The 24,793-nt window shown below is 45.7% G+C and overlaps 1 protein-coding gene across 1 annotated transcript; it reads left to right on the top strand.

Annotated features, from left to right (window-relative positions):
• The first annotated feature begins 594 nt into the window (after positions 1-594).
• On the top strand, positions 595-13,574 carry GSDMB (gasdermin B). Its single transcript, XM_025362302.1, is given in 12 exon segments — positions 595-751; positions 754-828; positions 5,402-5,573; positions 8,285-8,428; positions 8,430-8,451; positions 9,160-9,234; positions 9,958-10,006; positions 11,191-11,217; positions 11,898-12,058; positions 12,184-12,322; positions 12,679-12,749; positions 13,211-13,574. Coding segments are annotated over 12 exon segments (1,245 nt in total). The 3' UTR covers positions 13,364-13,574.
• Positions 13,575-24,793: the final 11,219 nt, after the last annotated feature.

Raw genomic sequence — 24,793 nt, 5'->3', positions numbered from 1 at the left:
CCAGCACATCCAAGAATGCAATTAACTGATAAGATACTGTGGCAAGCTATATCCGCAGTTCCCAGGAATTCATCTGGTTGATAGTACCCTAAGCCCCCACATTTGTGTCTGGTTGATGGTACCCAAAGCCCTCATGTCTATCACCTTGTGATAGATTTAAAGCCCCTGCACCTGGAACTGTTTGTTTTTCCGTAACCATTTGTCTTTTTAAACTTTTTTTGCCTGTTTTACTTCTGTAAGATTGCTTCAGTGAGGCTCCCCCTCCCCTTTCTACACCAAAGGATAAAAGAAAATCTAGCCCCTTCTTCGGGGCCGAGAAAATTTTGAGTGCTAGCCGTCTCTCGGTCGCCGGCAATAAAGGACTCCTGAATGAGTCTCGTAGTGTGGCATTTCTCTACAACTCTCTTGGTTACAACACAGTTGCTTCAGGCCGTCTGGATGTATATGTGCAGGTCACAGGGAATATGATGGCTTAGCTTGGGCTCAGAGGCCTGACACCTCAGGCTGCCAAATGTGGAAGATTTAAATACTTGAACCAATACCCTCCTTCCAAAAACTGAAATTGGCTTCTATTTCCGAGTCAGTCCAGGTGCAATGTTCAGCATATTTGAGGAAATCACAAGAATTGTAGTTAAGGAGATGGATGCTGGAGGGGATATGATTGCTGTTAGAAGCCTCATTGATGCTGATAGATCCCACTGCTTCCATCTGGTGGAGGAGAAGAGAACTGTCTTTGGATGCCGGCACTACACGATGGCCTCACCCTGATGGACATTCTGGACACAGATGGGGACAAGCGGTTAGATGAACTGGATTCTGGGCTCCAAGGTCAGTATAAGGTAGATGACAGGTGGCCAGCCAGGAGGACTTGACCATTTGTATTCCATCTCTTTCTCAATTCACCATTGTTATCAACCAAATCAACCAATCAACGAAACTGTGGAATTTGTTTGTACACATCCACACACCTTAATTTAAGAAATGCACGGAAGAGCTGCATGGTGGGAGGAGAGTGGGAGAAGTGGAGATTTATTTCCATTGGAAACCATTCCTAAATGGTCTTTCTTTCCCATTTTTCCCTTGTAAAACAATCTGCTTTTAATTTAGCAGAGCTCTTCTTGTGTGTTTATCATTGAAGTGGATAAGTAAGTGAGGGCAGTTTGCTTACTGGTTAAGAAAGGATGCAGGCTTTAGGGCTGGAAGCACCTGGTTTCAAAGCCTGGCTCTGCCTCTTATCAGCTGGGTGACCTTTGGACAAGTTGTTGTATTGCTCTAAGTTTCAGTTTCCTCATGTGTCAACTCTAGAGGACTGTTGTAAGAATCAAATGAGGGGCCGGGCGCGGTGGCTCAAGCCTGTAATCCCAGCACTTTGGGAGGCCGAGACGGGCGGATCACGAGGTCAGGAGATCGAGACCATCCTGGCTAACACGGTGAAACCCCGTCTCTACTAAAAAAATACAAAAAATTAGCCGGGCGAGGTGGCGGGCGCCTGTGGTCCCAGCTACTCGGGAGGCTGAGGCGGGAGAATGGCGTGAACCCGGGAGGCGGAGCTTGCCGTGAGCTGAGATCCGGCCACTGCACTCCAGCCTGGGCGACAGAGCGAGACTCCGTCTCAAAAAAAAAAAAAAAAAAAAAGAATCAAATGAGGGCCGGGCACGGTGGCTCACTCCTGTAATCCCAGCACTTTGGGAGGCCGAGGTGGGCGGATCATGAGGTCAGAAGATCAAGACCATCCTGTCTAACACGGTGAAACCCCATTTCTACTAAAAAATATATATAAAAAATTAGCCAGGCATGGTGGCACGTGCCTGTAGTCCCAGCTACTCAGGAGGCTGAGGCAGGAGAATCGCTTGAACTCAGAAGGCTCAGGTTGCAGTGAACCGAGATCGTGCCACTGCACTCCAGCCTGGGCGACAGAGCAAGACTCTGTCTCAAAAAAAAAAAAAAAAAAAAAAAAAGAATCAAATTAGAACAAATTATGTGAATCATTTATCACAGTCTGCCACAAAAGGAGCACTTAATAAAAGTTAGCTCCCATCATCTGGTGGTCATGGTGGTGATTCTTACTATCCTTTCATGTTCCCTGGCTGTCAAGACTGAAAGGGGAGTTGCTGATGAGCAGAAATCCCTAAGATATTGGGGGAATTTATGGAAGAGTCAATTATTCCATCCTCCTGCCTCTGATCTCAGTTATTCCTGGGGTACTTGGGTTTCAGAAGCCCCTGGGTTTAAGTGTCAAACTGTCACTTGGAGCCCACGCTGGAATATGGTGAGGAGTTCATTATATTTCACAGTGTGAAAAAATATTTCATAATATGAGAAGTGGCAAGGAGTTCATAGCTCAGACCTCTCTGATACAGTCTGTTTCTTTTTATGAGGTCTCATGCCAAAAGATGGAAAAGAGCTCTAACAGCCCTGAGCAGTTTTAGAGTATTACAATGTGCCAGGAAGTGTTTTAAGTGACCGAGAGCGGTACCCAGATTACTTGGAGGTGGTGGGCCTTTCCACAAGTGGAGTTTCGTTAAGCAAGCAAGGGACTTTTGGAGAAATTTCAGATTCGCATTTTTCAAAGACTGAGTCAATGCTCTGAAAAGTAAACTGCCAAGAGCCAATTTGCTAAAAGCCAGCTCTCAAAAAAAAAAAAAAAAGAAAAATCAGTTTGCCAAATGATCAATTCACTGAAAATGGAAAAATACTCTAACCCAGAACTAGGATGTTTTGCCACAATAATATTACTCCTCAGGGACAGGGCAAAGTGTAAGTCTGGAAAAAAAAAATTGACTAAGTCAGTCAACTTCCTTTAAGGAAAAGCTCATCTGTGTGCATACAAAATTCGGAGGCAGAGGTGAAACCAAACTTAAAAAAGAAAATCCTTACAATAATGGGAATTGGTAATTTGAATTGATTTTTTAGCTTGGTCTGCTCCCTATTTAAATGGGTTATTTTGTAACTATGTAATGCTGATGGTGCAGTTAAAGTGTGCATAGGGCTGGGCACGTGGCTCACGCCTGTAATTCCAGCACTGTGGGAGACCGAGGCGGGTGGATCACTTGAGGTCAGGAGTTCAAGTCCAGCCTGGCCAACATGGCGAAACCCTGTCTCTGCTAAAAATACAAAAATTAGCTGGGCGCAATGGCACATGCCTGTAATCCCAGCACTTTGGGAGGTCAAGGTGGGCAGATCACTTGATGTCAGGAGTTTGAGACCAGCCTGGCCAACATGGCAAAACCCTGTCTTTACTAAAAATACAAAAATTAGCTGGGTGTGGTGTCGCATGCCTGTAATTCCAGCTACTCGGGAGGCTGAGGCAGGAGAATTGCTTGAACCCGGGAGGTGGAGGTTGCAGTGAGCCATGATTATGCCACTGCACTCCAGCCTGGCGACAAAGCAAGAGACTCCGTCTCAAAAAGAAAAAAAAGTGTGCATAGAATTTTTTGTTTGTTACTAAAGTCCATAGGATTTTTTGTTTGTTATTAAAGTCCATACTTTATTCATATTAACTTTTTTTTTTTTTTTTTGAGATGGAGTGTCGCTCTGTTGCCTAGGCTGCAGTGCAGTGGCACAATCTCGGCTCACTGCAACCTCTGCCTCTAGGTTCAAGTGGTTCTTCTGCCTCAGCCTCCTAAGTAGCTGGGATTACAGGTGCACGCCACCACACCCGGCTAATTTTTTGTATTTTTAGTAGAGACAGCGTTTCGCCATGTGGCCAGGCTGGTCTTGAACTCCTGACCTCAGGTGATCCGCCCGCCTTGGCCTCCCAAAGTGCTGGGATTATAGGCATGAGCCACCGCACCCAGCCCATGTTATCTTAGTTTTGACCTAGTGTCCTTTTTCTATTGCAGAATCCCATCCAGGATCCCACATTACATTTAGTTGTCTTGTCTCCTTAGGCTCCTCTTGGCTGTGACAGTTTCTCAGACTTTGCCTGTTTGGGATAATCTTGGCAGTTTTGAGCAGTACTGGTCAGGGATAGTGTAGAATGTCCCTCTGTTGGAATTTGATGTTTTTTTCATGGTTAGACTGGGTTCTGGGTCTCAGGGAGGAAGACCACAGAGGTAAAGTACCATTCCTATTACATCACATCAGGGGTATGTACTATCAACATGACCTATCACTGTTGATGTTGACCTTGATCACCTGGCTGAGGTAATGTTTGTCAGGTTTCTCTACCAGAAGTTACTCTTTTTCCTCTTCTTCATATAGTATTCTTTGTGCACATCGTTTTTCTTTTTCTTTTTCTCTCTGATATTTTTCTTTTCTTTTACACTGCTCAAGACGCAAATGGTCCCTAAGACATTTGTGTCTCGTGTACACACAAATAGTGATTTCAGGCACTGTTTCCAATTCTGTCACCAGTTCCAAAATGGATTGATTTGTCTTTGGAAATCCAGTCCTGCCTCCAAAACCTAGCAATGGGAGCTCTTCCTCCCCTGTAAGTTCCCATCTGGGAGGTTGGAGACAAAGGCACGCAGCCCCTTCAGCATGCCCACATATCATCCACGAACCCTGGGGCGGCAACTGACTCAGAACCAAGGCCCTTATTAGTACCTGATCAATCAGGGCAGAGTCCATGCATGTGGGTGACTTTCCAGGGTTGCCTCACTTTATACTTGTGTGGTTCATACAAACAACAGCAACATAACTGCTTTTTTTTTTTTTTTTTTTTTTTTTTTTTTTTTTTTTTTTTTTTTTTTGAGATGGAGTCTGGCTGTCGCCCAGGCTGGAGTGCAGTGACTTGATCTTGGCTCACTGCAACCTTCGCCTCCGCCTCCCAGGTTCAAGCGATTCTCCTGCCTCGGCCTCCCAAGTAGCTAGAATTACAGGCACGTGCCACCACCCCTGACTAATTTGGTAGAGATGGAGTTTCACCATGTTGGCCAGGTTGGTCTTGAACTCCTGACCTCAAAGTGCTAGGATTACAGGCATGAGCCACCGCGCCTGGCCCTAATTTTTGTATTTTTTAGTAGAGACGGGGTTTCACCATATCAGCCAAGTTAGTCTCAAACTCCTGACCTCAAGTGATCTGCCTGCCACAGCCTCTCAAAGTTCTGGGTTTACAAGCGTGAGCCACTGCGCCTGGCCTTAATTTCCCTAAATATAGGAAATAAACATTAGTAATATTCTCCTACTGTAGATGAAGAAACAAAGAGGTTAAGCGACTTACCCAAGGTCGTGTGGTAAGAAGGTGGAGGAGTGGGCTCCATTCTGGGATCCTGTGACCCCAGGTAACTGAGCTTCTGGTGAGAACAGCATTTCCTGGACAGCCGCAGCTGGAGCGCTCCCTCAGAAGGGAGGGGGATGGTGGCATGGAGCCCAGGATGGGGCTGCCCCAAGGAGGGTTTTTTGGAGAGAGATCTTTTGGGGGTCCGCTCCAGAGTGACCTTTACCATTCTCTTTCCAGGTCAAAAGGCTGAGTTTCAAATTCTGGATAATGTAGACTCAAAGGGAAAGTTGATAGTGAAATTGCCCAAAAAAATAACAATTTCAGGCAGCTTCTAGGGCTCCCACGATCAGAAAATTGAGATATCTGAGAACTGGATATCCCAGCAGTATCTGGATACCCTTGAGAACAGGTGAGGTTGGAGTTGGGCAGCAGGGAAGGAGGGGAAGAAGCCCATCTTGGGCACCAAGGGATTCAAGGGTGGCGGACCTGCTCTTTTACTTATTTATTTATTTTTATTTTTATTTTCCCTGCTTTTCATTAGCTTTGTAGGGGACTGGCTCTCTAGGGCAGCCTCTCACTCTCTACTTCCAGGATTACTCCAGCCTGCCCTTTACACAAGCATGCCTTCCTCTTCTCTGCCTCCAGAAAACCTTCTTATTTACTCAGGAGCAGCCTCCAGGAAGCCTTCTGATGCCCCCAGTTCACTCACATCCCTGCTGTTCCCCAGGATGGTTAATTCCTCTGACTTGGACAAACCTGGTGTTTTGTTTTTTTTTTTTTTTTGAGACGGAGTCTCGCTCTGTCGACCAGGCTAGAGTACAATGGCGCGATCTTGGCTCACTGCAACCTCCGCCTCCAAACCTGGTGGTTTAAGAGGCACTCTCCTTTGCTCTCCTCTGCTCTCCTGCACTGAGCTGCCCACATCAGTATTTTGTGCTTGTTTGCCTCTGCCTTGTGGGCAAGCCAGTGGCTTCCATGTTCGTCTTTCCCACTTGACTGGAAGCAACCTGTGACAAGGGACTGACTTTACTAACCTTTCTGTATTGACTCCAAGCACATAGTAGGTACTGAGTGAAAGAGAGCTGAAGTGAAGTACAATGAAAGCAAAGCACCCCTTGGAGGACATTTCCTGCATGGAGTGCAGCCACCCCACCCCAGCAGGGTGGCACCAATCAAATGCCACAGAGGTGCTGGTAGCTGGTGGGCAGGTGCTTCCAATTCAAGAGGACATTACTAGCCATGCCCTCAACAATAGTTCTGTGGTTGTTTTCCTCAGCTGGGATTGTTGGAGATTGAGGAGTAGCTCAGGGGAAGGTGCCCCGCAGTTTTCCTGGCCTCGCTCTCCTTGAATGGAGTGGGAGCAGGTGCCTTTTTCCTTTTCCTTTCCTTTCCTTTTTTTTTTTTTTTTTTGAGATGGAGTTTCACTTTTGTTGCCCAGGCTGGAGTGCAATGGCCCATTTTTGGCTCACTGCAACCTTTGCCTCCTGGATTCAAGAGATTCTTCTGCCTCAACCTCCTGAGGAGCTGGGACTACAGGTGTCCGCCACCATGCCTGGCTAATTTTTGTATTTTTAGTAGGGACAGGGTTTCATTCACCATGTTGGCCAGGCTGGTCTCGAGCTCCTGACCTCAGGTGATCCACCTGCCTTGGCCTCCCAAAGTGCTGGGATTACAGGTGTGAGCCACTCCGCCCAGGCCCCCTCTTTTTTTATTAATAAATTAAAAACAAAGGCTTACAATAAAACTTTACTGGTCCTTTGAATTACCCCTCCCTACCACAGTAGGGAGGGCCCTCGGCATTTTTCTGAGAGAGCTCAGTGTTTTCTTTTCTTTTCTTTTTTTTTTTTTTGAGACGGAGTCTCACTGTGTCGCCCAGGCTGGAGTGCAGTGGCCGGATCTCAGCTCACTGCAAGCTCCGCCTCCCGGGTTTACGCCATTCTCCTGCCTCAGCCTCCTGAGTAGCTGGGACTACAGGCGCCCACCACCTCACCCGGCTAGTTTTTTGTATTTTTTTAGTAGAGACGGGGTTTCACCGTGTTAGCCAGGATGCTCTCGATCTCCTGACCTCGTGATCCGCCCGTCTCGGCCTCCCAAAGTGCTGGGATTACAGGCTTGAGCCACTGCGCCCGGCCTCAGTGTTTTCTACTATAGAATGCTTGTTTGTCAGGTGAGGGTATTGGTATCTATATGTGGGGTGGGGGCACTGGATAGGTAGGGGAAGGTCATTGGAGGCAGGGACCCATGTCTTCCTTGAGGGCCTTTTGATTGCAAATAGAAACTCCATCAGACATTTTAGGTCATAACATGAGTTTCCTCCAGCGGGAATGGAATCAGATGCTTCATGAGCCTAAGGGCAGGTGGTGCAGCTGGCTCCAGGGACTGGTGCAAGGAACTGGAGTCCCTCGTCAGAGAAGAGGGTGTCTGGGCTTCACAGATGCCTATCTCAGTGTCATGGGAAGGGCACTCCCTTTGGATTTACACTGACCAGGGTTTGAATCCCAGCTCTACACTTACTACCTGTGTGGCCTTGGACCATTCACAACCTGTCACTAAGCCTCAGTATCTTTACGTGGAAAGTGGATGTAATTCTGCCTACCGTCACAGGATTGTGAAGGTTAAGTGGAAAAGTGTGTCTCACAGCTGGCACATTGTAATCCTCCATAAATGCTAGTGAATTCTTGCCCCACTTTGTTTGTATTTATTTATTTACTTATTTATTTTGAGATGGAGTCTTTCTTTGTTGCCCAGCCTGCAGTGCAATGGTGCAGCCTTGGCTCGTTGCAACCTCTGCCTCCCGGGTTCAAGTGATTCTCCTGTCTCAGCCTCCTGAGTAGCTGGGATTACAGATGTGTGCCTGGTGATCCACTCACCTCAGCCTCCCAAAATGCTGGGATTACAGGCGAGAGCCACCATACCCGGCCTCTCGCCCTACTTTGTACCCCACCCCTACCTCCACCCCAAGGTGGGTAAAGTGAACTGCGATGGGGTGCTGTGTTCCTTGGTTTTCCAGTCTCAGAAACGATTAATCTTAAATGGGAGCTGGCTCACGGAGAGGGAGAAGAGTCAGTGGGTGGTAAGACCCTGAGATCCTCAACTCTGATCTCTCTCTACTGTCTCCAGGAAGCTGAAGAGGGAACTACCCTTTTCATTCCGATCAATTAATAGGAGAGAAAACCTGTGTCTGGTGACAGAAACTCTGGAGATGGTAAAGAAAGAAACCCTGAAAAGCGACCGGCAATATAAATTCGGAAACGAGATTTTTCAGTCATCTCAGCTATGAACACAAGGTTAGGATCCTGGGAGGCAGGAACTGTGAAGGTCAGCGTTGGCCCACGCACCGCAGGTCAAGGCAATGCCAGCCCTAGACTCTTCCTTCACTCCTCTCCTAGCAGCCCTGCTGCTCTTGGCCACATTGCCCCAGGAAAGGGTGGGTGGCATTGCCCAGTCCCTCCCTTGTTACTCTCTAGCGATGCTCTCTTTTCATTTTCATTTTCTTTCTTTTTTTTTTTTAAATAGACATGAGGTCTTGCTATGTTGTCCAGGCTGTCTCAAACTCCTGGGCTCAAGCAATCCACCCACCTTGGCCTCCCAAAGTGCTGGGATTACAGGTGTGAGCCCTGCGCCCAGCCTTCATTTTCATTGTACATTTCCCATGGTTCATCATTACACAAGTGTATTTTTGCTTGTTTGTCTGTCTCCTTTCTAGGAGGCAGGAGGACAGGAGCCATGGTGCCTAGAACAAAGCAACTCCTCAGTAAACATTTGTTGAATGAACAGTGGCAACAGGATGAGTTTTGGCATCAGACGTGGGTTCAAATTTCAGCTCTGCCACTGTTTTTAGCTGTGAGACGGACTCACCTGCTGACCCCTCAGAGCCTCAGTTTTCTCGTCTATAAAATGGGGATACAATCCTGTGACTGCCTCACAGGATTGTTTGGGAAATCAGGCAAGATAATGCACCTGGGGATCTGTCAATGTGAGCTGCTTTTTCCTAGGGCCAAAGGGAAGTGACCATCCTCCCAAATCGGGTCCTGAGCTATTGAGTAAAGCAGCTTGTCTTCCCCAACAAAGGAGACGATGAATAAGCAAAGGCTGATGGGGAACAGGATGGGGAGACCTAAACACACCAGTGAGGTGGGGGGTGGGATTCAACCAGACTCTGTCAGCCTAGGGTGGGTGTCTGGTGAGCTTGGAGGTTGTGGAGGGGTCCAGGGAAAAGGGTGGATTCAGCACTAGGAAGGACTGAGGCTCCATGCTGTGGCCTGGGGACCTGGACCCGCTGACTCAGGGTTTGCCTGAACATGACATAAGAGTCGTTAACTCCTCTCCCAGTCTCTAAAGAGAATAATTGTCTTTTTTGGCTGGGTGTGGTGGCTCACGCCTGTAATCCCAGCACTTTGGGAGGCCAAGGTGGGTGGATCACCTGAGGTCAGGAGTTTGAGACCAACCTGGCCAAAGTGGTGAAACCCTGTCTCTATGAAATATATAAATATTAGCCAGGTGTGGTGGCGTGTGCCTGTAATCCCAGCTACTTGGGAGGCTGAGGCAGGAGAATTGCTTGAACCTGGGAGGCAGAGGTTGCAGTGAGCCGTGATCTCACCATTGCACTTCAGCCTAGGCAACAAGAGCAAAACTCTATCTCAAAAAAAAAAAAAAAAAAAAAAAAGAACAGTTGTCTTTTTTTTTTTTTTTTATTGGAGGCTGGTGTGGGGATTGAGAGGGACTGGAGAAAGGGAACTTACAGAGTGAGAACTGGTCTCTCCAATAACTTGTTTTTTCCCTCCCTTTTTGGTGCTTGTTTCGATATTTGTTTGAGGGACAAAACAAAATCCTTTCCAGAAGGTGAGTGAGCTGCTGGGCTTCCTGTTCGTCGTTTCAGAATGGGCAAGAACACTATTTTTAAAAATGAAATTATAAAGTGGTTAGGTCCAAGGATGTGGTAGGATGCACCCACAGGTGGGAACCATGGCAAACGCAGGAGAAAAATTAGCCTGTTGGAGAAGAGTCTGGATTGTACGTTGGACTAGGGTTTCCAGGCTGCTCCTAGGACAACTTTGTGCTGGCAGTCAGCTGGATCCTGAGCTTACAGCCCTCCCTGAAGGCTTTTTGGCCTAGGAAGCACAATTAAATGACTTGGCCAGTTCCAGCATGACAGCACTGGCTGTGAAAAGGGTCCTGGACTGGAGTCAGGCAGTCTCAGGGTCTAGTCCCACCCTGCCACTCACTAGCTCTACAGCCTCTCAAGTCACAGTTTTCCTGACTTTATTTTAGTTTAATTTAATTTTTTGAGACAGAGTCTTGCTCTGTCACCCAGGCTAGAGTGCAGTGGTGTGATCTCGGCTCACTGCAACCTCTACCTCCTGGGTTCAAGCAATTCTCCTGCCTCAGCCTCCCAAGTAGCTGGGATTACAGGTGCCCACCACCATGCCCAGCTAAGTTTTTTTTAAATTTTATTTTTATTTTTAATAAAGACAGTGTTTCACTATATGTTGGCCAGGCTGATCTCAAACTCCTGACCTCAAGTGATCCACCCACTGCGGCCTCCCAAAGTGCTGGGATTACATGCGTGAGCCACCGTGCCTGCCCTTTCCTGACTTTGAAATAAAGGAGTAAGACTAGAAGGTCCCTGTGATTCTGAATTGTGTGGCTTCCTCTGGAATTTCTAGGTTTTCCCCTTGATGCCAGCAGGGTTGTACTGCCTAAGAGAGGTTGGAAAGGGATAGAAAAGTCTGACCCAAATTTGCAGAGCGACTGAGTGTATGCTGCCCCCTTTCTGGGCCTTAGCTTCTTCCTCAGTCATCTAGGCACGGTCCTATGACTGCCTGTTTTTGAGGATATGGGAGGGGTCTGCAAATACAGTGCTTTCCCATTGACACACACTGATGAGGATGCAGGCTCCCTGGTACCACCCGTCACCCGTGAGGGCTCAGATTGCAAGCGTGAAAACTTCCATCACTGGGAAGAGAAGTCTGCAGGGGACTGGAGGTGATCTAAAGATTCTGAAATAACTCTTCCTCTCTCTGCAGAGAAGGATGGTGCTTCATCCTGTTTAGGTAAGGGTGATAGCCAAGTGTGTTCAGGGTGGCTGCACCAACCCACCCTGAGTGGCTCAAGACTGCTGCTCAGGTGGGGTCAGCTGAGTAGGTATGAAGGAGGGGCACTGCCTAGCAGGTTTCAACTTTAGTCTGGAGGCTGAGTCTGTCTCCTCTAAACGCAGTGGTTCTCATTGGTTATACCCTGAAATCACACGGGGGAACTTTAAAACTAGTGGCGACTGAGTCCCATCTCCAGAAACTCTGACTTAATTGTGGGGGTATGGCCTGGACCTCAGGATTCGGAGTAACTCCTCAGGTGATTCTCATGCAGTCAAGGTTGAGAACCACTGCTTTAACTTTCTCCAAATCCTAATTACTTCCAGTGTGGCCTGAGGACTGCACTTTGAATGGCAAGGACCAAATAACGAAGTTTTTGTTTTTTCCGGGAGGTGGAGAAGAATTTGGGATTGGGACTAGACTGGGGGTGAGCTGGGGAGATGGAAGATGGAAGTGGGGTCAGTGGGAGGCAATGATGGTAGGTATCTCGGAAGAAGGATGCTTAATTTTAACACGGAAAGATTGGAAGAAGGGAAGATACAAAGAGGTGGTCTCCAGAAGACAGGCAGACAAATAACAGAGCCTCAGAAGTAAAGCCTTTTGGGCTGGGTGGCCCAGGTTCTCAACTGCTGCCTCTACAGGAAAGTCTCTGGGTTCGGAGGATTCCAGAAACATGAAGGAGAAGTTGGAGAACATGGAAAGTGTCCTCCAGGAACTGACGGAGGACAAGAGGAAAGATGTGCTAAACTTCCTCACTAAGTGCCTCGGCAGGGAGGAGCTTTGGCAGGATCTAGAGCAAAAAGTAAGAGCCCCTAAGAAGGCACTGGGGCAGAGAGAGAGAGGAGCCAGAGGGGAGGGCAGTTGGCACAGTGAGGATGGTCTGCTCTGGTGAGACTGGTGCTCATCTCCCACAACTCCTGGCCCTAGATATCTGAGGTCCTGATTTTCGGGGAGCTGCAGATGGAGGACCCAGTCAATCCTCTCCTAAGCAGCCTTTTTAATGCTGCTGGGATCTTGGTAGGAGCGCGCACAGAGGCCATTCTGGACTTCCTGGATGCCTTGCTAGGTGAGGAAGGGTCTCGCTGTAGGCTGGGGTGGAGGAAGTGTGAGCAGAGAGGCCTGTGGGAAGTCACATCTTGGGAGGAGGGGCTGCACGTTGCTCTTCACAGTTCACAGGGGGGTACCCCTTCATGTCCCTCAGGCCAGGCATTGAGAGGCTGGTTCCTCGTCTATGACCTCCTGCAGGTCGAGAGGGAAGCAGGAGTCGCAGCTGAGGCCCGTTTGGAGCAACTCTCATCTAGCACTCCCAGGGGCTCTCTGGAACCTTTTGATGATGCATGTTCTGGGTGTGATCAGCCACTGAGGCCCTGTCCCACCATGTATCTCTCCTTTTTGCCAACCACTCTCTTTCTTTACCCCCAGAGCTATCTGAGGAGCAGCATCTTGTGGCTGAGGCCCTGGAGAAGGGGACCCTTCCTCTGTTGAAGGACCAGGTGAGACAGCCTGGGCTGAGGGCCAGGGTCATAGTGGAAGGGAATGCCCATATGCTCAAGGGACCCAGAAGTCCCAGGGTACAGCCCCTTCTTATTCCATGGTTTTCTGCCAGCTCACATCCATGCAGCTGGTTTGTAACAAATCCCTGGACACAGAGTTGCCAGGACAATTTGTAATGGGTTCTTTAGGCTCTGTTGTTTATCTGTGGGCAAGAGAGGGGTGTAAATTGGTTAGTCTCAGGATAGCAGCTGGTGTGATCTTGAGTTCCAGTGCAGATTGACTAGCAGAGCCTGCCACTATGTTGAGAGAGTATGAAGCTCCCTGGGCTCTGCAGGAAAGAGTGCCATGATGGATTATTACGTCTGCCTGTCGGCTCAGCAGTAAGGAGTGTGGCCAAATATTTGCCATTTCTGGTATATCATTATTCCTAGCTTTTACAATCTGGTGGGTTTCCTTGCAGGTGAAACCTATCATGGAGCAGAACTGGGATGAGCTGGCCAGCAGTCCTCATGCCATGGACTGTGACGCTGAGGCACGAATTCCCTGTGCGCTGTATGTTGTTGTCTCTATCCTGCTGGAGCTGGCCGAGGGGCCTACCTCCGTCTCTTCCTAATCACAAAAACCCTTTCTCCCCACAAGCCTCTGGGTTCTCCCTTCACCGGTCTGTCCTCACCGCCATCGTCACTACCATCCTGTTACCAGTGGGACCTCTATAAAACAAGCAGCCAACCATTCTTTGATGTATCCCATTCACTCCGTGTTAACGTCCAAAATCAGCCTGGATTTTATGCTTCTAATTAAAAGTGGCAGGTTGTGCATGTTAATTTTGTCTCTTGAAGCCTCACTAAATGACAGTAAAGCAATAGAAAAGCTTTGTATAAACCTACAAGGATGAAAAGAATGCAGCAGCAGATAAGAAACTTTAACACATCTTTGGAAGCTAGAAAGCAATGAAAGGAGTGCAGGCTGGGAGGTGTAGGACTGGAGGTAGACAGGAGATTGCTGTTTTTATCATCAGCCTTCTATTTATTTATTTATTTATTATTTTTGAGACAGAGTTTTGCTCTTGTTGCCCAGGCTGGAGTACAATGGCGTGATCTCGGCTCACTACAACCTCTGCCTCCTGGGTTCAAGCGATTCTTCTGCCTCAGTCTCCAGAATAGCTGGGATTACAGGTGCCCGCCACCATGCCCGGCTAATTTTTGTATTTTTAGTAGAGATGGTGTTTCACCCTTGTTGGCCAGGCTGGTCTCGAACTCCTGAGCTCCAGTGATCCGCCCCCATTGGCCTCCCAAAGTGGTGGGATTACAGCTGTGAGCCACCGCACTTGGCCAGCCTTTTAGTTCTATTTGATATTTTTAAAGAAACTGTAATTAAAAGTTAAAGAAATATATGCTTGTTATAAACCATTCAAACATTTCCCAAATATAAATGAGCAGGTGAAGTTACTCTGTGACCTACCCTTTCTTTGTAGAGACCCAGAGAGGTAAGTGAAATATCAGAACATTAAAGTAATTTTGCCCCAGGTGAGGGGGATTGATAATTGGCAAATCCAGGCAAAGTAAGTTTGGGTTTGGCTAGCCTCCTGGACTGATGGCTCCAGAAGCCAAGGCCAAGGGCCTATCCACGTTTGGGAGTCTAGTAAAAGGAAACCTTCCCTACCGTATTAGACTAATCTCAAACGGCTACACTGTAAGGGTTAGGGTGAATTAGCAGTAAACTTACTGTTCTTACTGCACCCCCAGGGGACTGCGGGGAAGACTTTCTTGATACTGAGTGAGGAAAAGGTTAGCAAAAGGAAAGGAAAAAAAATTCTGTGAAAACCACAGCCCAGTCTTTTCTCAGAACTTAGCCTCTATTTGTATCCTCTGAGAATTCCGGAGAATCTCAAATTGTGAACTTGGTTTTTGGGGGTCTTGGATTGAACGGACCCCCAGATGCCTGTCAGAACCAAACACAAATTATCTCTGGAGGAAGTAGTCTTCCACAAATATATATATTTGAGACATGGTCATGCTGTGTCACCCAGGTTGGAGTGCAGTGGAGCAATCACAGCTTACTACAGCCTCCACTTCCCAGGCTCCCTCCTCAGCCTCTTGAGTAGCTGGGACTACAGGTGTGCACCACCATGCCTGGCTAATTTTTAAAATTTTTTTTGTAGAGATGGCATCTCCCTGTGTTGCCCAGGCCGGTCTTGAATTTCTGGGTTCAAGCGATCCTCCTGCTTTGGCCTCCCAAAGTGTTGGGATTACAGGGGTAAGTCACTGTGCTTGGTTGGCTAAGGCACATACGTTTTCCTTTTGAGAGATGTGGTATTGCTCTGTTGCCCAGGCTAGAGTGCAGAGGTGCAATCATGGCTCACTACAGCCTCTACCTCCTGGGCTCAAGTGATCCTCCCACCTCAGCCCCCTGAGTAGCTGGGACCATAAGTACGCACCACTATGCCCCATCTAATTTTTTATTTTTTGTAGAGATGGGGTCTCACCATGTTGCCAGGGCCTTACTATGTTGCCAGGGCTGGTGTTGAACTCTCAGGCTCAACTGATCCTCCCTCCTCAGCCTCCCGAAGTGTTGGAATTATGGGAGTAAGCCACTATGCCGGCTTAAGGCACATACTTTCAAGTAACTCAAAAGTCAAGGGAGAAATCCTAATGGAAGTTCTAAGATTTTTTTTTTCTGCTTAATGATAATAAAAATATACATATCAAACTTGTGGAATTAAGCTGAAGACTTTTTTTAAGAGAAAATATATGTATCACCTTAATTGTTTGTGTTAGCAAAAAAAAAAAAAAAAAAAAAAAAAGCTAAACAAATCGAAGAGCTAAGTATTCATGTCAAAAAGCTACCAAAGAAAACTCCAAAACAAACCCAACAACAAGCCCCTTCTTTCCCCTCCAAAAAAGCCCCAGCAAAATATATCCAGGAAAAAGAGAAGAAAAAGCACACAAATTGATAAGAAACAAAAACATTAAGAGGATCAATAAAGACAGACATTGGACCTTTGAAATGACTCACAAATCTCTGACAAGAGTAATATTTAATTTATGTATTTATTTATTTATTTATTTTGTTTTTGAGATGGAGTCTCACTCTGTCTCCCAGGCTGGAGTGCAGTGGTGCAATCTTGGCTCACTGCAACCTTCACTGCCTGGGTTCAAACAATTCTCTTGCCTCAGCCTCTTGAGTAGCTGGGACTACAGGTGCACACCACCACGCCTGGTTAATTTTTGTATTTTTTAGTAGAGACAGAGTTTCGCCATGTTGGCCAGGCTGGTCTTGAACTCCTGACTTCAGGTAATCCGCCCACCTCGGCCTCCCAAAGTGCTGGGATTACAGGTGTGAGCCACTGCGCCCAGCTTGACAAGAGTGATAAAAAGAGAGAGGGAGCAAATATCATCAGTTTTAGGAGTGAAAAGGGAACAGTTCTAAAGATGCTACAGGCATTTAAAAGACAAGAGGATATTAGAAATGACTTTATGCCAATAAATTTGAAATTTTAGGTGAAATGGGTGTTATCCTAAAAAAATAAAATTTCCCAAAATTGACCCAGGAAAAAAATAGAAAACATGAATAATCCTCTAAGAACAAAGAATACTCGGCCGGGCGCGGTGGCTCAAGCCTGTAATCCCAGCACTTTGGGAGGCCGAGGCGGGTGGATCACGAGGTCAGGAGATCGAGACTATCCTGGCTAACATGGTGAAACCCCGTCTCTACTAAAAATACAAAAAACTAGCCGGGCGTGGTGGCGGGCGCCTGTAGTCTCAGCTACTTGGGAGGCTGAGGCGGGAGAATGGCGTGAACCCGGGAGGCGGAGCTTGCAGTGAGCCGAGATCACGCCACTGCACTCCAGCCTGGGAGCACAGCGAGACTCCGTTTCAAAAAAAAACAAAAACAAAAAAACAAGAACAAAGAATACTCTATCAAGAACAAAATATTGGCCAAGCATGGTGACTCACACCTGTAATCCTAGCACTTTGGGAGACTGAGGTGGGTGGATCACTTGAGGTCAGGAATTCGAGACCAATCTGGGCAACATGGTGAGGCACGTGTCTACAAAAATGCAAAAATTAACTGGGCATGATGGCGTATGCCTGTAATCCCAGCTACTTAGGAGGCTGGGACATGAGAATTGCTTGAATCTGGGAGACAGAGGTTGCAGTGAGCCGAGATCATGACACTGCACTCCAGCCTGGGCGACAGAGTGAGACTCTTTCTCAAAAACAAACAAAATATTCCCACAAAGAAAATTCCAAGCCCAGATGGTTTCTTCAGTTATACAATTAAGTATTTAAGAATAAGTAATTCTAATTTCACACAAACTTTTTCAGAGACATTTTCCAATTCATCCATAACACTAGCAAAACTTAAGAACAATAAGAGAAAGGAAGATGCAGACCAGTCTCATTTATGAGCTTAGATGAAAAAACAGCAAAACAAATCAGCAAACCAAATCACCTTAGAAACAGAATAATATAAACTGGATTTATCTGGGATTTCAAGGTTGGTTTAACATTGAAAAATTAATGTAATTTATCACACTAACAATTTAAGAAGAAAAATGACAGGATCATTTCAATAAAGACAAAAATGCATCTGACAAAATTCAATATCCATTCATGATTAAAATTCCTAGAAAACTAGGAACAGGGCCAGGTGCAGTGGCTCACACCTGTAATCCCAGCACTTTGGGAGGCCGAGATGGGCGGATCACTTGACATCAGGGGTTCAAGATCAGCCCGGCCAACATGGTGAAACCCCATCTCTACAAAAATACAAAAATTAGCCGGTCTTGGTGGCAGGTTCCTGTAATCCCAGCTACTTGGGAGGCTGAGGTGGGGGAATTGTTTGAACCCGGGAGGTGGAGGTTGCAGCGAGCCAAGATCATGCCATTGCACTCCAGCCTAGGGGACAGAGCCAGACTCCGTCTCGAAAAAAAAAAAGAAAAAAGAAAACTAGGAATAGGATGAAATTTCTTTAATCTGATAAGAGTATGTACAAAATATATATAGTAAATATCATATTTAATAGTAAAGTGTTATAAGCTTTCTCTCTGAAATCAGAAATAAGACAAGGATATTCACTATCACTGTCTATTTGACATTGTACAGAAGATCTAGCAAATGCAGTTAAACAAGAAAAAGCAACAAAATATGTAAGAATTGTAAAATATTGCATTACTTACAGATGATCTAATGTATACATTGAAAATCTAGAAGATTTACAGATAAATTATGAAATTAATAATTTAACAATTTTCTAAAATCAATATGTGGACCAATCGTAATTCTATATATACCACTAACAAATACAAAATGAAATTTGAAAAATACAATGGTAGTAGCACCAAAAATATGAAATATTTAGGAAAATGTTGAACTGAAGTTCTGAAAGAGTTGAAATATATTGTTATAAAATCTTACTGAGGCTGGGCGTGGTGGCTCACACCTGTAATCCCAACACTTTGGGAGGCTGAGGTGGGCAGATCACTTGAGGTTGGGAGTTCAAGACCAGCCTGACCAACATGGAGAAACCCTGTCTATACTAAAAATACAGAATTAGCTGGGCGTGGTGGCGCACACCTGTAATCTCCAGCTACTCCAGAGGCTGAGGCACGAGAATCACTTGAACCCGGGAGGCAGAGGTTGTGGTGAGCCAAGATCACGCCATTGCACTCTAGCCTGGTGACAGATCGAGACTCTGTTTCAAAAAAAAAAAAAAATCTTACTAAGAGAACTTAGAAAAGACTTAAACAAAAGAAGAGATACTACATTGAAGGATTTGGAGACACAATATTGTTAAAATGTTAATTCTTCTCAGATTGATTTATGGATTCAGTACAATCCCAATAAAAATCCCAACAGTTGAGTAAATGAGTGTGTTTGTGTGTGTGTGTGTTTATGTAGGTGTGTAATTTAATAAGCTGATTCTAAAATGCAAAGGGGCAAAAACAGCTATGAGGCTCTTGAAGAAGAATAAGGTGGAAAGACTTGTTCTACCAGATCCAAGACTGATTATGAAAGCTGTAATATTTCAGTGTGGCACTGGAACAGGGATAGACAAAAGCAGAATGAAAGAGAGATCTCAGAAATAGATCCCCATGTAAAAATGGACATTTGATATATGAGAAAAGTGTCACTGAAGATTAGTGAAGAAAGGCTAGACTTTTCAATAAACGGCGCCAAGACAACTGGATAAACATGTAGATAAAAAATGAAATTTGGCTGGGCATGGTGGCTCACACCTGTAATTCCAGCATTTTGGGAGGCTGAAGTAGGAGGTTAATTTGAACCAGAAGTTTGAGGTTACAGTGAGCTGTGGTTGTGCTACTGCACTCCAGCCTGGGTGACAGAGTGAAACTCTGTCTTTAAAAAGAAAAAAAAAAAATGAGTCAGCTGTGGTGGCTCTCGCCTGTAATCCCAATACTTTGGGAGGTCGGGGTGGGCAGATCACCTGAGGTCAGGAGTTCAAAACCAGCCTGGCTAACGTGGTGAAACTCCGTCTCTACTAAAAATACAAAAATTAGCTGGGTGTGGTGGCAGGCGCCTGTAATCCTGGCTACTCAGGAGGCTGAGGCAGGAGAATCGCTTGAACCTGGGAGGTGAAGGTTGCAGTGAGCCGAGATCATGCCATTGCACTCCAGCCTGGGTGACAGGTCGAGGCTCCATCTCAAAAGAAAAGGATCCCTATTACACAGTATACATAAAAATTAAATTCCAGATGGGTTATAGATCTAAATGTGAAAGGTAAAATGATAATTATATTAACATTAAAAACTTCTGTTCATCAAGATATATCATAAAGAGGGTAAAAAGCCCACGGAGTGGGAGAAGATATTTAAAACACATGCAACTTACAAAGGGCTAGTATCCAGAATGTACAAGGAACTAATACAAATCAATAACAAAAAGATGACCCATTAGAAAAATAGACAAAATATTTGAATGGCGCTTTCCATAAAGGAAAAGCCAAATGGCTAACAAATGTATAAACTGATGCTTGACCCCATTATTAATCAGGGAAATACAAATTAAAACCACTATGCAATAACATTATTCCCTCACCAGATTGGTAACATCTAAAATCTGACAATATCAAGTGTTGGTGAGCACCTGGACAAATGGGAACTTTCATACACTACTTCTAGGAAGGTAAACTAGTACAGCCACTTTGAATAACAGTTTGGCATTACAAATCAAAGATTTGCCTACCCTGTGATCCAGAAATTCAACGTTGAGGTATAAACCCTAGAGAAATGTATGCACGTGTCGATCAGTGGGATACACTCATAAGAAAGTTCTTTAGTAGAATGTCGTTAACAGCCAAAAACTGGAAACAACTTGAATATTCATCAACAATAGAATATGGATAAACAAACTAAGGTATATTCATACAATGGAATACTATACAGAAATTGATATAAATGAACTAAAGCTACACAAGATTAATCTTTGGAAAGAAAGTACAAAAGAATATATTCAATATTATTATCTCCACATAACATTCAAAAAAGTAACCATATTGTTTAGGGATCTACACTTTGGTGGTAAAATTCCAAGAAAGGTAAGGAAATAACTATTATGAAATCATCCTTTTTGGTGGAAAAGTGATATGATTAGGAGAATCATATCTGAAAGGGGTGGAGCATGTGAAAGGGGTGAGTTTCAAGAATGCTAACAATATTTTATTTCTTCACCTGGGTGGCAGGTAGCTCAGGAGTTTATTTGATAATTATTCATTAAGCTACAGTTTTATGTTAAATATACTTTTCTGTATCCATGATGTACTTCACAATATAAAAGGTGAAAAAACAAGAGAATGGTGATGCTTACTGTTCTCTTTGAAGTTTTTGTGTGTGTTGTGGCAGTGTAAACCCCTTCTCCATCTGCTTTCTGAAATCTTTTCTCAAGTCTATCACCCATATCTCCAAGGGACAGAGTCCTAAGCTGCCATCTAGGTTACAGTGGCATCTAATGAAACAGTACAGTACTGTGCTGTACTGACAAAAGGGATGAGAAAATGGTCTTTGCCAAAGATATACTGTACTAGAAAATGATAGAGCCAGGGCCCGGCATGGTGGCTCACGCCTGTAATCCCAGCTCTTTGGGAGGCTGAGGCAGGTGGATCACTTCAGGCCAGGAGTTCAAGACCAGCCTGGGCAACATGATGACATGATGAAACCCCATCTCTACTAAAAACACAAGACTTAGCCAGGTGTGGTGGTGCACACCTGTAGTCCTAGCTTCTTGGAGGCAGGAGGCTAAGGCAGGAGAATCGCTTGAACCGGGGGGACGGAGGCTGCAGGGAACCGAGATCACGCCACTGCACTCTGCCTGAGTGATAGAGCAAGACCCTGTCTCCAAAAAAAAGAAAGAAAGAAAGAAAGAAAGAAAATGATGGAGCCAGGACCAGAATCAGAAAGTCAGGGTCCTTCCATTTATGTTACAGATGTCTTCCTCACTTGCTTTCTGTCACCCAGGGTAGACATGCTTTGGGAGATGCTTTAAAAACCACTGGGGCCAGGCGTGGTGGCTCACGCCTGTAATCCCAGCACTTTGGGAGGCCGAGGCAGGCAGATCTTGAGGTCAGGAGATTGAGGCTGGCCTGGCCAACACGGTGAAACCCCGTCTCTACTACAAACACAAAAAGTAACTGGGCGTGGTGGTGCGCACCTGTAATCCCAGCTGTTTGGGAGGCTGAGGCAGGAGCATTGCTTGAACCAGGGAGTCAGATGTTGCAGTGAGCCGAGATCGTGCCACAGCACTCCAGCCTGGTGACAGAGCGAGACTCCATTTCAAAAACAAAACAAAACAAAACAAAACTAAAACATTGGATAGTAGGCTCAAACAAAGCTGGGCCATAAGGAAAGAAAAGGGAGGCACATGTACATATCTCCAGCTTCAATTTAGTCTTTCCTCTCCATTTAAAATTTGGTTCACTTCCTTCTAAGTGAGCCACACTCCAGGAAACCCCAGAAATAAGGTAGGGTCCAGGAATCTAAATTGGAGCTGTTCAGCCAAAGCTGTGCGAACTACATCTGCAGAAAAAGGACTTCAAGCTCATTTGGACTGAAGTGTGCTTCCTCTGCTCTCTGCACTGCATGCAAAACCTCAATGGTTGGTGTTAAAAACCTACTTTTGGCTGGCCGCAGTGGCTCATGCCTGTAATCCCAGCACTTTGGGAAGCCGAGGTGGGCAATCAAGAGGTCAGGAGATTGAGACCATCCTGGCTAACATGGTGAAAATTGTTTGGGTGAGGGAGAAGGGACAAGATGGAGGAAGGTGAACAAGAGGGCATAATCCATGTTGCTTCCAGGTTCTTCCTCACCAACTTTCCCGTGCACGGGAAAATGCAGCCTGTCCCGGGAAGATGCAGATCAACCAAGCATGCACCAGGTAATGTCAATCCGAAGAGATCGAAACTTACCCGGCCACGCCTACAGAGATGCCCCTATCACACCCTTATCCCGCCCACTGCCCTCCCCCTTCTAGTACCAATGCATAAAAGTCTGCCACTGGCAGGAGCCCGCGTGACTTCTTTGGCCCCTGCATTCGTGGACCGGGGAACCTCACCCGAGAGCCGGGCGTGACTTCCCTGGCCCCCCACACCTGAGGACCAGAGAACCTTGCCCAAGAGTGTGTGCATATTTGCAATAAAAGACTGCCACTTTCTTATGTACTTTGGCCTCATGTTTAATTATTTAGCTCTCCTAAATTAAATTAAATTAAACAAAACAAAAATCTGTCTCTACTAAAAATATTCTAAAAAATTAGCTGGGCGTGGTGGCTAGTGCCTATAATCCCAGCGACTCGGGAGGCTGAGCCAGGAGAATCACTTGAATTAGGGAGTCGGAGGTTGCAGTGAACCGAGATCGTGTCACTGCACTTCAGCTTGGTGACAAAGAGAGATTCCATCTCAAAAAAAAAAAAAAAAAGCTACTTTTAAACTTTTTTAATTTGTTGCTTCCTGTTTCCTTATCTTGTTTTCCAAACAGCTTCATTGCTCTTTATTTGCTTCTAGATTCTGATACCAGATATCAATGTGTCATTACCCTGGGATGATCCAAAGTGATAGCATAGCATCTGTTTATCAAACGCCACCTCACAGCTGACCCCATTGCAAGCAGTCTTTGTAACATGAGATCACTCTGGAACTGTACTTTCTTCTTTTTATTATTTTATTTTATTTTTTTGAGATGGAGTCTTACTCTGTCACCCAGGCTGGAGTGCAGTGGCGCTATGGGAGGAGACCACCCCTCATATCGTTTTATGCCCAATTTCTGCCTCCAAAGAAAGAAGAAGTAAAAACTAAAAGGCAGACAGCCCGGTGCCGCACCCTGGGCCTGGTAAAGATCGACCCCTGACCTAGTTGGTTCTGTTATCTATAGATTACAGACATCATATAGAAATACACTGTGAAAATCCCTATCTTGTTTTGTTCCGATCTAATTACCGGTGCACACAGCCCCCAGTCATGTACCCCCTGCTTGCTCAATCAATCAGGACCCTCTCACATGCACCCCCTTAGAGTTGTGAGCCCTTAAAAGGGACAGGAATTGCTCACTCCAGGAGCTCGGCTCTTGAGACAGAAGTCTTGCTGATGCCCCCGGCCGAATAAACCCCTTCCTTCTTTATTCCGGTGTCTGAGGAGTTTTATCTGCAGCTCGTCCTGCTACAGTGCAATCTGGGCTCACCGCAACCTTCGCCTCCTGGGTTCAAGCGATTCTCCTGCCTCAACCTCCCGAGTAGCTGGGATTACAAGCTCCTGCCACCATACCTGGCTATCTGTTAAATTTTTTTTATTATTTTTTAATTTTTGGTTTTTAGTAGAGGCGGGGTTTCATCTTGTTGGCCAGGCTGGTCTTGAACTCCTAACCTCAAATGCTCCATCCACCTCAGCCTCCCAAAGTGCTGGGATTGTAGGCATGAGCCACCATGCCCGGCCTGGAACTTTACTTTTACATCAACCATGTTTCTACAACTGCAGGGCCTTCAGACCTACAAAACTCCTTCTTGTGCCATAGCTGTCTAAAGCTATATTACCTCCTGGCAGCTACAATTCTCTGACTTAAGGAGAAACACAAGTGTTCTTTCTTTGACTATTTAATGTTCAATTCTGAGTAATGGATGACTGGTGAAATAAGCAGCTTGCTACAGTGAGACCCAGAATTTCCACTCTAGGCCACTGACATCTGCACAAACCTGGCAGTGATATAAACGTTTTCCCCCATTTATAACGTTAAAAATATTTTTTCTTGAGATCAGGTTTTGGTTTTGACTGTCAAGCTTTCCACTCACAGAGCTAAAGGTAATCACACTAATCTGACAGTTTATCTATGCTCTTCCTTCTAAGGGACTGAAGAAGCTTATGAAACACAAAAGGAGGAAGGAGGCAGGAGGGACCCTGAAGCACATTTATCAGATGCATGGGTATGGGTTGTGGGGTAAGGAAAGCTTGCCAAAGGGGAACACAGCTCAGATGCAAATAAAGCAGCAATTTAAAGAGTAAAAGGAAACTGGAGGATGAAAAACAAAAGATAGAAGGAGAAAACAGCTTCCTGGTTTAGGAAAAAGAGAAATTCACAAACTCGACAGCAGTGCCTACATTCTGTGGGATTTTCTAAGGAGAGGGGAAGAAAAGTCAAAGCAGAATAACATCAGACAGAGGCTGGGCGCGGTGGCTCACGCCTGTAATCCCAGCACTTTGGGAGGCCGAGGTGGGCAGATCACCTAAGGTCAGGAGTTTGAGACCAGCCTGGCCAACACGACGAAATCCCATCTCTATTAAAAATACAAAATATAGCCATACGTGGAGGCGGGCACCTGTAATCCCAGTTACTCGGGAGGCTGAGGCAGGAGAATGACTTGAACCCGGGAGGCAGAGGTTGCAGTGAGCCGAGATCGCGCCACGGTACTCCAGCCTGGATGACAGAGCGAGACTCCATCTTAAAAAAAAATAAAAAAATAAAAAGAATAACATTAGACAGGAGCAGGTGGCAATCTCTCGGAATGCAACACCATCAGTAGTTCACCCTTTGACCTACACT

The sequence above is a fragment of the Theropithecus gelada genome, chromosome 16, assembly GCF_003255815.1.
Source record: "Theropithecus gelada isolate Dixy chromosome 16, Tgel_1.0, whole genome shotgun sequence".
NCBI lineage: Eukaryota > Metazoa > Chordata > Mammalia > Primates > Cercopithecidae > Theropithecus > Theropithecus gelada.
Note: the sequence above shows the minus strand (reverse complement) of the source record. Positions and strands in the feature narration are given on the sequence as shown.